Raw genomic sequence first — 13,402 nt, 5'->3', positions numbered from 1 at the left:
AGTCAGTAGCAGGCAAACAGATTTCTCCCCTAAATGTCCTCCCAAGATTTATTACAGATTCATGCATGTAACAGAGGCATAGGTACAAAACTAGTAAGTTCCTACGGTAGTGATTCATTTCAGCATGGGGGCATTTCGTCACAGATATATAGAGTAGGTACTTAAATTGCAAATGTTTGTTCTAATTAACTAAAATGGAAAAATTATATCTTCTTTCAGTATTAGTTTTGAGATTTCAGTGTATCTCAGAAATCTGGGGAGGAAAGTATGTCTTAATTTCCTTCTTATGCAATTGCTCTCATGTGCTTCCTTCCATCAGATGACTTCAGATAACCTTAATATTTTCATCATCCTGATCCCTGTGTGAGATGCAGAGATGCAGGAGTGACCTCAACTATTTACAGTCACTGGGTTCTTTATAATATTATTTTTATCTATAGGATGCAGGAATAAAACAAGTGCATTTTATAAACTAAATTGGAATCAGTTTTATTTTAGAAGATCAGAAAGTAGGATGAAGTATTTCTGATAATAAAATGAAATATTCTGGACTGTGAATATATTTTTATTTCACTGTATGTAACAAACAAAATTTCATTTTCTTCTGAATAAAATATCAGAAGGCAGATTGGAATTTGTCTTGCTCAGCTTGTTACTACTAAGTACTAAATTCTGATGCTGTTTTATTCATTGTAGATTGTGCATACTAAGAAAGTTCTCATTTTTCCATATTTATAAGCAGAATTTTATTGCCTAAAATGCATTGTAAGGAACTTGCTTGCCAAAAAATGTAATTGCAGAATTATTCCCTGCTGTGGTTCTGACAAAGTTTATGGAATCCTTTGTAGTCTCTTTGGTGCTTCTAAACTCAAAGTTTGCTCAAATTTTTTTTCTCAAAGCATTGAATTCTCTGCACTTGAAAGTTGATGGTGTTGGCGTGAGAGAGATTTTTCAAGTCATAAAAATGAGTAATTACTGAAGAAGAGTAATTAGAGAAAAGGAGCCTGAGGGGAAAGAAGTTCTACTTAAACATTAAGCAAATACCATTAGCCATGCAAAAAGAGAAAATAATTTCTAAAAGCATGAATAGATGCACACGTGTTTGGTCCATTTATAGTTAAAGATAAACCTAACTCTCAAGTCTATTTCTGCACTTCATTGAATTTTGAAAGGGTCAAAGGACATATGAAACTCTAAATACTCCCAGCTTAAACTGAACTGAATTAAAATAACTAAATTTTTAAATCCTGCACTTCACAGAAGTCAACCTGCCTGTTCAAAGCCAGCTTTGCAGCCCAGCCTTTGACACATTGTGTGGCTGGCTGGCCACAGCACATCCCAGCTCTGGCCAGCTAAAATGTGTTTAATATGCAGGGCACATGAGTCAGTTTCTTCTCTTCCCCCCACCAATCCTGTTTGTTTTAATGGAAAAAACAGGTAACAGCTTTTGCTGTCAGGTTTAATAGAGCAAGCTTCTCCATCACCATCACCGAGCCATGGAGAATGTTCCATTTCACTGTGAGTGAAATAGAGTCCTGTGCCACCCCATGTGCAGGGCTCGTGCCTGCTGCTGGGAAGAGATTGGTGACAGGGATCAAGAAGAATGCCCACACTTTTCCACTCTGGCTGTTCTTGGAATATCTGAAATGGAAATAGTGTTTTCCTGGAATATCAGGAAAAGAGTTTATGTCATTGAAAAACCTTTAGTAACCTCTACAAAAATTGTGTTGCAGTTTTACTTCATTTTACTGCAGTCTAAGTTAAAATTTTAAGATATTTACTGAACAACTCCTTAAGCTTCAGGCTTTAAATTAACAACGGCCTCATGAATGAATTGTAGTAAACAAATAAAAGATGCTTTTGCCTTAGAAGAAGATTCAGTAATGTTTGATAGTTATCAAACTGATTGTGCACTGTAAAGCAGAGTGAACTGTGCATGAAAAGCAGGAAGCTGGAATCAAGGCAGGGCATGTTTGCAGACAATCAATCAGAGCAGGTACTCATAAACAGGGCTGAGAAGATGTGGAGAGTGGTCAGTGTGCAGCACTGACAGACTGCTCAAGACACACAGTGAGTCACTTTTAGCTGTTCTTTATGTGCACAGAGGACTTTTGAGACAGCCTCCGGAAATGTATCTGCATTCCTTGCAGGAAATACATGGATAAATCTACATAATAGAATATCATCAGTATTTATGTACAAAGCACATAGTGTACATGCTTGAAAAATGTAACCAGCTGACTCACTGTAAAATATTGTTAATGAAAACTGATTCTTAAAAATTGTATGAGCTTGTACACTCCAGATAAACAGCTGGCTTTTCTCAATAGCACAGCTGGTGTAGAAGCATAAAATGACTACAATTTGAACAGGACACGAGCTATATTTGGCAAACCATTTGCATGAAAGCTGAACATTTGCAACTTAATTTTCATTTATTTTCATTGTCATTGTACACCTATTAAGCAGAGATCTAGACCTGTTCCTGTTGGTTTCAGTACCACTTGTTTAGCTGTAAGCCACTATGTGCCAGGGTATTGTAAACTTGGAATGGGCCATGTTGCTTCATCTGAAAATACCAGAGGAAGATACTGACTTTCAACATCCAGTGTGTCATTGCTGTACTGTCATTCATGGGAATTTAGGCAGATAAAGTATCTTAAGGATGTAATTTCTTCCTTGAAAAGGCAAAGCAAACATGAAAGCAGTAAGAATGGCACTTCACAGCATGCAAAAGTCAACTGTTCCTACTGCAACTGTTAGTTTGTGAGGCTACAAAAGCATGTTCCCATGAATTTGGGCAACAGTAAAGAATACTGCTGATGCAAGTCAGCAGATGTGTAGTGCTTTGTGATTCACAGATGCATGAAGGAATTAGTTGAAAGAAAAATTTCAAGCTCAACTCTAAACTCTGACTGGTCAGATTCTTTATATATTACTGCAGGGAGTGACATTTATACAACCAAATAATTTGCATGATTTGCTGGGGCCTCAAATCACTACAGTGAATTATGCTAAGATTTAGACTTTAGGACCTAGATGTTTGGTGTTATTCCTTGATTGATCTTTTGTATAGATAAAAACAGATTTCCTTTTGAGGACAAACATTTGGAAGTCTACCTTTGCTCCTGGAGCTACTTTCTCATATTTGTTCCTCGGGGACAGCCATTTAAAATACCAGTTCCTAAAATCTTCTTTGCACTTTAGATGTTTCTACATGACAAAGAGAATGCAGTGCAAACATGCCTGGTTTGCTCTAAACATCTTAGCTTAGAAACAGGAAGTCAAACAATCCATTAGTGCAGACTCCACACTGCTGTTTGGCCAGGCTAAAGGAGATTTAGGGTCAGGTCAGCAGGCTGGGAATCTCCGCACAGCACTGCACTGGGCTGTAAGAACCACCCCCTTCTGCCTTCTCTGTTTACTGTTCATCCTTTCCTTGCAGAATTTCCCAAGCAGTCAAACCCAGCAGTCCTCTTTTCATAGGACCTTAGCCCACAATGTCATTATTTTACCAGGAAAATCACTGTTTTGGAAATATAAACCACTACTTTCACACTGGTAAATTTTGCTACATAAGAGAGACTTCCAAGTTCAAATTTACATTGAATTTATTTTCTTCCTTCTTTCTTTTCTGCCTCTCTAGGAAAAAGGGATTATTTCAGTGGTAAGTTTTCTTACTCTGCAGTGACTGATTTCTCTCCATAGCAATGTCCTGCAGTAAAAGCTTGAGCTGGTGGTTATCAAGGGATACCCACCTCCATTGCTTGCAAAGTGGTGGCTCTGTGCCCCAACTGAAACCAAACCAAACCAAACCAAATTCCTAATTCCAAAAGCAACCAAGGAGGAGCCAAAACAAACCCACCCATACATGAAAAATCAGATACCAGCACACTGCACATTCCTCTATTCTTGTTAAAACCAATGTAGGAATGTTAATAACAAGGCAAACAAATCACTTTGTCAGAAGCTGAAGCTTGTGTCATGGAAAGAACTCCTGAAATTATTGTTAATAGCCATGAATCATCACCTACAGGAGTCTGGGGATCAGAGGGCACAACCTCAGTGCTCCACCAGCCAGGGCTGTAATTCCCCACACGTGAGGGAATGAGGATGCATCAGGATTCACCCATTGCAGATTAAATGATGTCTAATAATATTAACATGAAGGATTTATGGTTAGTGAGGGAGATTAGAGAAACCACTTCTCTTTAAGTAATTATCATTAAGAATTAAAAAGAAATTACAGGTGTGTCTTGTGGTAACAGCACTGAGCTGGAATCATGGAGGCTAAATTCCCTGCTCTACCACAGACATATTTTTTAAGGTTGATGTCTTAATTTCTGTTTCAATTAATCAAACATGAAATAAGGTTAATACTTTCTTTGCCTGTGTTCTGTGTGTAACTGGAGGCTTTTCATATCTATAGCAGTGTAGGGCTTATGTCTTGATCAGGACCTGAAAACAATGCCCTCAACATCAAAACAAACACAGTAGGAAACCTCAGTGTATCCTCCTAAACAAAGATATTTACTCAAGCAAGTACATTTCCAAACAATTTATTCCAGAGGTAAAATATCTCTGTAAAACTGCTGGGAAGAGATTGCTGGGAGTGATGAGCTGTGCATGTTTGGACTAGTAACTTACCTGGGGATCAGCATGTTTGTGTCATGGTAGTCCTTTGAGGAATAACCAGCAATTGTTTTAAATAATTCACAATGTGGAAAAGTGATAAGTAATATTCCTGTTAATACTTCTAGTGGAAAAAAAAAACCTGAGTCCTGGAACACATTCACAAGGAGCACACAGAGCATCTTGCAAAGACTAAGACTTAAAAATACATCAGAAATGTGTCAATCAATTTTAAGATTGTTTTCTGTGAATGAGACAGAATTCTATAAATCAGAATTCCGTAATCAAATTGCTACTCTTTTACCATAATCCATGCCCCTGGTTTCAGTGTAGCTGGACTGATATAACTGATAATGAAGCTCATTCATTGTATTTTCTTGCTAGAAATAAATCTTAACTAAATTGAGGTCAATGACAAAACAATTATTGCCATCAGTGGAGGCAGGGTTGAACCTTCAGAACTGCCTTTGTGCATGAGGACAAATCTATTTCATTTTACTTGTTGCTGCTTTTTTGCTTTTTTTCTGTTTTACCTTTGCAATTTTCTGAGAACAGGACTAGAAGCCTGGCATGTTTTAGCATGAACATGTGTGAGAAATACTTTCCACTGTCAAAATGCAGCTCACCAAACAATCATTACCTTGAGCAGGCAGAAAAGACACTCAGTGTGTTCTGGACTCCAGCTCCTCTCTGCAGAAAGGGATCTCACTACTGGCTTAGAAAAAAAAATTGAACAAATTGAAATGGCAGCACCATCCCTGATGATTTAGACTAGTTACAGAGAAGTAAAAGTAGATGAAAGTGTTCAACCATTCTTTTGAATATGAGAATTATGTAAGACGAAGCCAATGATAAAACTGTTAATTTTCTGTGAGCATTCAGATAACAACTTCAAGGAGTCATATGAAAATTTCAGATATGAGATCATTTTGGCATAATTTCTCCTTTGAGAGAGTTTTATTTTTTATATTCCACCTGAAGTTTGAAAGTTTGTACTCTGAGACTTGCATTAAATCAAAACCTGAGCAATAGGCAGTCAGGCTGAAAAAATTCAGACATGGTTGTACAAAGATGTCTTGTGCAGCTCCTGCTGGAGATGGTGGGAGCTCTACAAATGAAAGATGGGTGGGGTGGACCCCATTTTAATTTTTTTTCATTTTTTCTTTTTTTTTTTCCCCTCCTATCTGAGGAATAAAAATGCTTCTGGTCTCACTTATAATTTTAAACAAAATCAGATTGACCATCCTTATGCTATTGCTAGCATGAACCTTGTTTCTTGTATGACTAAATCCCAACAGCAAACACCATCTGCCTGTTGAAGGAGCAGGCAAGTCACCACCGAGACAAATTCTCACTCATTAGGGCTTGGGAAACATCAGGGCTGTTTTTCCACATTCTGTGCATTTGTTTATTGAAGTTCTTGCTCTGATATTGAATAAATTTTCCCCTATTAAACTGAAGAATTTACAAAGAGTTTTGCTCCAGATCCAAATTTGTATCAGGTGCCGTTGTGTGAAATTTTACTGAATTCCTTGAAACATTAGATGGTCTTGGAAAATTATCTTACAGCTAAGAACACAGAAATTCAGACTGTGATAGAACAAAATAAATAGTAGTGGCACGTCAGTTTACCCTTGCAGGAATAATGTGTATCAATTACTGTGGTGAAACGATTCTTAAGTGCTATTTCTCCACAACATCCATAGGAACTAAGAAAAAGCTGTGACTTTTTATTCAGGCATTTAAATTCCAGCAAATTCTAAAAGGCACATCTTTGCCTTGGATTTTATTCATGTAAATAGAAACATACACTTGAAAAAATGCTATTTTATCTGAAATAATAGTTATGCACTCTGATTTAGTAAAGTACTATTATTTTGAAAGTTACCATTTTCCATTCTGCTCTAGAATGATTTTAACATTTTGTACAGCAGGTAGAAACAAATGAATAGCACACCAAAGTGCTAAGTTAGCTACTTTAAAGTACATGTACAAATATGTTTCCTTTGCTGAATGCAGCTCCTTTCCAGCAGGCCTGCCCGGCCACTTCAGTTGTTATGAAAGGTCACAGAATGGGCTGGGTTGGAAGGGACCTCAAAGCTCCTCTCATTCCAACCCCTGCTGTGGGCAGGGATGTCACCCCCCGGACCAGGCTGCTCAGGGCTCCATTCAAGCTGGCTTTGAAGGTGGATATTTCTACTGGACTGGTGTCAGATCCACAGCTATGGAAAGTCATCGCCTGCAGAAGGCCGGGAGCAGTGGGGTTCCTGCAGGAGAGCTGTCCAGCAGTGGTGCCTTCTGTTCCCTTCAGCATCTTCCAAACAGGAGGCACCATGCTGGGCTGCCTGGATACCTTCTGTGAGATCGTGGGCACGACTGGAACGTGTGTGATTTTGAGCCTCAGCAGAGGAAAACCTTCCTTCAGGCACTGACTGTGCAGCATCTGCAAAGCAGTTGCTTTGACAGCAGTGACCCTCATCTGCAGAGTGGGCACAAGGCTTAGCCCCCTTAAACTTCTGCTCAGATTCATTTGCAGTCTTTGGGATTTGGCATCTTGCAAGCATTTTATGGTGGGGTGGGTCCATGAAAGAACAACAACCTGTTAACAAAACGTGGTGTTGTGGGGTTCATGTTGCTGAGACAAATGAGGGCATCAGTACAACCCCACATTTGGTTGTCAGTGGGAAAGTACATTCATCCTGATATTTCTGAGCCAACATTTCCAACAGAAACTGAGGTGTTTGTATTTGACCATTAAAAGTGAGAGCAAACTTGCAAAGGACTACATGGACATAGGAAATTGATATGTGCAATTATGAAACACTTCCAGAGGTGTCCATGGCAACTAAAATTCATAACTTTATGGGATAACAAAAATCCCAATAGAGATCATGATCGAAATATTGACTTTATGTCAAACTGTAATTCCTCTCTCCACTCCTCATCTATCCTTTTCATATTCCACAGGATACAAATTACTGACCTCTTCTTTCCATTAGAAGATAAGGACCTTATCACCTTTCCTCTTTTCTGCCATCCTTATCACTCTACAGGCAGGAAGTCTGTGCTCCCAGGTGGTCTAATTGATACATATCTAATTAAAGGCAAAGCATTTTTTCTCAATTTGTATTCAGCTTTTAAGTGTGTTGCTTTGATTTCAGACCTGAAGAACAGCTTTGTGTGCCTGAAATTTATTCTTTTTCAAACTGTACTAATTGATCAAATCAAATGTACTACAAACGTTGCCTTCACTGTGCACCAATACATTCATTTTTGTTAGAGAAAAAGAGAAAACAATTTGTCATGGTTCTAGTTAAAAGCTATGTGTGTGGTCTGCAGCTCTTCAGAGCCTTTGCGATAAGGACAAAATGTTCAAATAAGATGAGACAGAGAAAAAGGATTCAGTAGAGAAAAAGGTAGAGAAGTGGATTAGCAAGTAAAACAATGTTAAGACTTACTCTCTTAAATCAAGATGGAAGTTCCAAATTTCTTACCTTCTTGGTGCCTATTGCTATAGGGGAAAAAATTTGGACTATGCAAAATTGAGGAACTAATATAGGGTGCCCTGCATCCTCCTATTCCTTATCATTTTGTTTAGTAAGACTGTCTTGTTGCCTGTTGCTAATAAGGTTTACGATGGTTTGGGGGTTTTTCTGAGCTAATTGCTCTTTTGATTTGGGCTCTTTAAAGTATGTGATAGCTTTGCTGTTATAATACGCAATAACCACAAGAATCTCATCGAGTTTTCTGAGGACAGACTGTCACAAGCCTTTTGTTTGCCTCTGCTGAGTTGGTACTTGGCAGCTTGTGTGGTAGCTCAGCCATTCTCTAAATTAACAGGTTGTTCTTTGTATTTGAAGGGGGATTGATGTGATTGAAGTGATTAGCATGTATATGCCTAAACAAATTACTCTGAGGGAGAGAGGGGTCCAATCAAGAAAACTGGATAGCTCCAAAGACACTTTATTGGAAGAACCCTGGTATGTTCAAGAGTGTGCAAAGAACTTGAGAATAAAATTTCAGACCAGAATATGATTGGGAAACTACAACTTTACTCTAAAACCTTTGTTAATGAAAGTTCAACAATGTATTTTTGGTAGATTTCTTTGGAGGCAAAAGCCCTGATGCAGATACAAGACATAGAGAGAAAAAAATCAAGTGCAACAATTTATTTTTTGATGATAGCAAAGTTGGGCTGATCCTCACAGTGTTTGGCTTCCTAAGTTACTTGAGAGTCTATAGAAAAATTATCATTAAAGTGCTTAAATGCATTTTAATAATATTGCCAAGTGACTCAAACTTCTTTTGTCTAACGACTTGGAGTCTACATGGTTTTTTTTCCTTAAGAGCTGGTGCTCCTGTCTCTGTGGACCAGCCATAGTTACCCCAAATCTTATTGCAGGGCTTCATTGTGTTGGCAAGGCAGGAGAATCCTGTGTCTCACAGAATTTTAGAGTTCACCTGTTGGTTAAAATCCCTTTACATTTCAGCATGTGGAAGCACTAGATTAACTGTTTACTTAGTCTTAACTAATACACTTACAAATACATAGTCTAATAATAGAGGACTGGCCTAATTCTTTACATGTGTATGCACACAGGTTTTGTTATTTTTTCCACAAGTGACACTATGGACTTCATAAGATAATGGGAGGACCCCAAAAATACTGGTTTTCACCTTCACACTACCTTTTATTTACATATGGTAGTATATAATTGACTAAGATTCGCATTTAAATGCATGTGTAACATAAAACTAATATACTTTGTTCTTGGTTTTGCCTTGCAGTACAGAATTGGACAGCTGTACATGATCAGCAAGCACAGCCATGAGCAGAGTGACCGAGGGGAGGGTGTGGAAGTGGTGCAGAACGAGCCCTATGAAGATCCCAACCATGGCAATGGTCAGCTAACAGAAAAACGAGTCTATCTCAACAGGCAAGTGCAGTAGAACTGTTCTCCCAGCATGGACTGTAAGAAAAATTTGCAAGGAATGCAGGCAACAGCCTTTCTGCTTCATAAGAAGATGTTCCCACAGTGTTTCCTGGTAGCCATGGGGAGGTGGGATAGATCAGTGGTTTGAAATAGAGGAATTACCTGCTATTCCTTCTAGAGCATATAATTATTCTCCACAAGAAGGAATTATAAGGAATATAAGGAAAAATATGAATATATATCGGAGTTCAGAATATACTGAAAATGAGAACTTTTGTTTTCTTCTACACTTAATTGTTTGTCATTCTGCTTTCCAAAATCCTTGGGGAGGGGGAGCCAAAAAACTAAACAGCAAAACCACCAAAGAACCACCCTCCCAGAAAAATAAAACTGAACCATTAGACAGGTTTAAGCTTAATGTCATGTCAAAATTAATTATGTCACAGAGCCAGCATTTTTGTTGACTGTATTTTGCCTCAGCAAAGTTAATTGACATTATGAATGACCATTGTACAATATCAGCCTTCTGGATCATTAGGCTTAAAGACATGGTGGAAAATTTGGGGGTTTTCTCCCTGAAGTTCCAGCATTTTTTAGAGTGAAGTGTTTGTCTTCCTATGCTGAAATGATACTGCTGAGGTTCAACATCTCCACACTCACAGGCTGGAGATGTTCAGATATATATATTTGTGCAATATGAGTGATATTGCACAATCTGTTCCCATTTTTACTACTGCTGATTTAATTGAATACCGCTGCTTTTCCTGAAGTTCTTCTTTTCTCCTGGGCCTGTTTCATTGTATTAAACTTATGCTCTGCAGCATTTCTGAAGTGAGCATACAAACACTGAGGCTATTGCTTCTACATTACATTTTCCTCCTGCACTGTAAACCTGACATAGCTAACCTTAATTCAGGCCAAATTTAATCAGCAGTGATGTTGCACACACACACACACAGAGAAGAGTTCAATAATATATATCTTGCCAACATTTCATATTATTGTGATTGTAAGTGTTCTCTCACAGGCTAGATACAGGACTTGGGAAAAATCAATATATGTGTTCCCATTGTAGAGCTCCCACAAGTTGTGGATTTTTAGAAAGTGTTTCTGGGTATTTCTTTCCTGCATATTAAAAATAAGGCTTTAAGCACAGAAGATCATATTCAGAATTGCCACTTCAGGGCAATTCAGAATGACCACAAGAACCTAGAAGCCATGTACAAACCACACTTGGGAAGCACGTGATTCCTGGTAGTGCAGGCAATGGAACACAGGATTTCTTAGCCAAAGATGGGTACAAACATTAACAAAGCAGATCTTTGTCCCTACAACAACTCAGGACAGTTACCTAAAGCTGTGATGGATGTTTGAAGTCAGGTTCAGTGAGTTTAATGATAATTCTGAATCCTCCATCACCAGATTTGCTATTTGAATCCGGCTGTGGGATCACAATGCCACCAAATATTGCAGTTCTGTTGAAGCTTTGTGGAAAGGATCAGGAGGTTTTCAGGCTGCTGTGGATTTTGCTGAGAGGCCAGGATGTCTCTGGAGGATTTCACTCAAGGAGATGTGTTTCCATACAGGATGTGCTGGAAACTTCTCCTCTGCCTGGCTTGCTGAGGAACACAACTTCCACCAGCACAGGTCTCTCCCTCAGCTTTTCTTCTTTCTGGGTCCACTGCCCTAACAAACTTTGCTTTGCTCTCTTTTGATCTGAACTGATATCTCTTAAAGAAATTTGAGACTGAACTTCATCTGGATGGAGAAGAAATAAGGAAATAAGGAAAAGAAAAAAAAGCTAATGTGATCTTCATACCTGTACTGCTGAAATAGAGATAGTATCTTTTCTTGGAGTGGACCTTGGAAGAATTCATGTGTGTCTGTGACTGGGACTTGCTTGCAATTCTGAATATAATCTGTGTTTTGCTTATAAAGTTATTTTTTTTTCAGGATGTTCTGTACTGGTGAAGATAGGTAGACAGGCAAATATGCTAAAAACAACAATAACCAAAAAAAGTGCAAAATGAGCAGATGTATGTTTTCTGGTGTCAGTATAACCTTAGTTATATTTAGAATTGTTTATTGCCTCTTCTGCTGGAGCAATATTTTCAGAAGCTGAAAGCCTGCATCCTCTGGTATTTATGATTTAGGCATCAGAGCAAAGTTTAGCAGGGGTAAGGGAAGGATTCCTAAAAGCTCTGACAGAGGATGACAAAATAAACAGAAGATCTGATACAGGGAAGTCTATTATGCAGGATGTAAAATACTGCTTAAAAGTCTGTACACAAGAAAGGTTTATGTAAAGAAAATAATCCAGTTTTGAGCAATGTCATCAAACAGCAAAAGTCAACGCACTTGGCTTTGAATCTGTATATAATGTACTAACATCTGCATTTTGCCTCTGGACAAATAAAATATTTATATGTAGCCAGATCATGGTCAAATAAGCCTTAATGATCCCAAATGTATTTTCTTCAGAATTTTGCTAATATGGAAAGTTAATTTACTTTCTGCACACAGTTATCTAAACAGAACTATTTCAAACATTTACACTTGGGAAACTGAGGTTTGGAAGCATCTCCTGCAGTTCAGTTCAGATTCAGTCTTGGCCTGGGTGCTCTGCTCAGTGCTTTGCCAGACCAACACCATTTGAACTTGAGTCCCCCAAGCACAGGGATGTTTGTGGTGTCCAAGGTCTGCTGTCCTTGGAATAACTAGTTCTGCATCTTTTGTTCCTGGCAGCCTCAGTGCTTATAACTGAAGTCATTAAGAGAGGGTTGAAAGATGAATTAGACTGAACTTGCCTTTATGAATATTTGTTTGTTCATCAGTTTTTGGTACCCTCTGTGACCAGAGTGCTGGACATGAGAGCTCCAAGAGCTAGGGTAAAAAAATGCTGCCACCTTTCCGTAGCATTATTCAATTATCCTTCAATGATCCCTGCAAATGGTGAATCTATGTCTTTGATTTCTGATTCTGCTACCTTTGCACCACTGCACTGGTGAGTTTTCTTGACAGAATGAGCTCTGAGCTGTAACATCAGTTCCATTAATTCTCTTCACTTTTGTTATTTACTCTTCCCATCAGCAAAATGGGACTAATGCTGCCTACCAGCCTCACGAGGTGTTTTGAGCGATCTGTTAATTTTAATATAAAAGCTTCCTACTCAGGAATTGGTGTTGGTAGTGTGGGAACAGCTGCGTGCCAGGTGAGCTGAGCACGAGGGTTTCAGGGCTGGCAGAGAACACGAAAAAAAGAAAAAAAAAACCTGTAAGAAGAAATAATGGATTCGGGATCGAAGTGGACTGAAAGCCCACATTTCCGCCTGACCTCTTGTTAGAGAGTGCCTCCCTGTGGCTGAGCACACGGTGCCACCGGGACACCTTGTTTGGCCTCACCTGTAGAGTGTGGCCGAAGGTTCCAGGCCATGAATTCCCAAAATGAGCAGCCTCAGTCCAGCCCACTCGAAGGTTTTGCTCTGGCCCTGATCTGCTCCCGGTGAGAGGGGAGCGCAGCTGAGGCAGAAGGGAAAATGCTCCTGGGAAGTCTGGGTGTTGCTGTCTCCCTCAACGCCTCACAAATGATGGGCACCTTTGGAAGTATCTTTATTTCTGCAATACATCATAGTATATTTTAAGTCATAATATATTCTAACAGTATAAGTCATAAGATATTCTGATTTTATATTTTCTTTTTACTTTCAGCAAGCTGCCTAGCTGGGCTAGAGCGGTTGTTCCCAAAATATTTTATGTCACAGAGAAGGCCTGGAATTATTATCCTTACACAATCACAGGTAAGGAATGTGTCAGAAATGATTGCTGCTTTGTGGTTTG

At 38.8% G+C, this 13,402-nt stretch overlaps 1 protein-coding gene across 3 annotated transcripts in view; it reads left to right on the top strand.

Annotated features, from left to right (window-relative positions):
- PITPNC1 (phosphatidylinositol transfer protein cytoplasmic 1) overlaps positions 1-13,402 on the top strand; it is a 78,153-nt gene that overhangs the window by 25,901 nt on the left and 38,850 nt on the right. For 2 of the 3 annotated variants that reach the window (XM_041409532.1, XM_041409534.1), the window contains exons 2-3: positions 9,421-9,569; positions 13,274-13,362. In XM_041409532.1, coding sequence (XP_041265466.1) covers positions 9,421-9,569; positions 13,274-13,362 — 238 coding nt within the window. The remainder of the gene's footprint in view (positions 1-9,420; positions 9,570-13,273; positions 13,363-13,402) is intronic. The other variant, XM_041409533.1, reaches the window with a different exon arrangement.

This window comes from Onychostruthus taczanowskii, unplaced genomic scaffold, assembly GCF_017590055.1.
Source record: "Onychostruthus taczanowskii isolate IOZ18803 unplaced genomic scaffold, ASM1759005v1 scaffold30, whole genome shotgun sequence".
Lineage (NCBI taxonomy): Eukaryota > Metazoa > Chordata > Aves > Passeriformes > Passeridae > Onychostruthus > Onychostruthus taczanowskii.
This window is presented reverse-complemented; position numbering and strand designations above follow the sequence as displayed.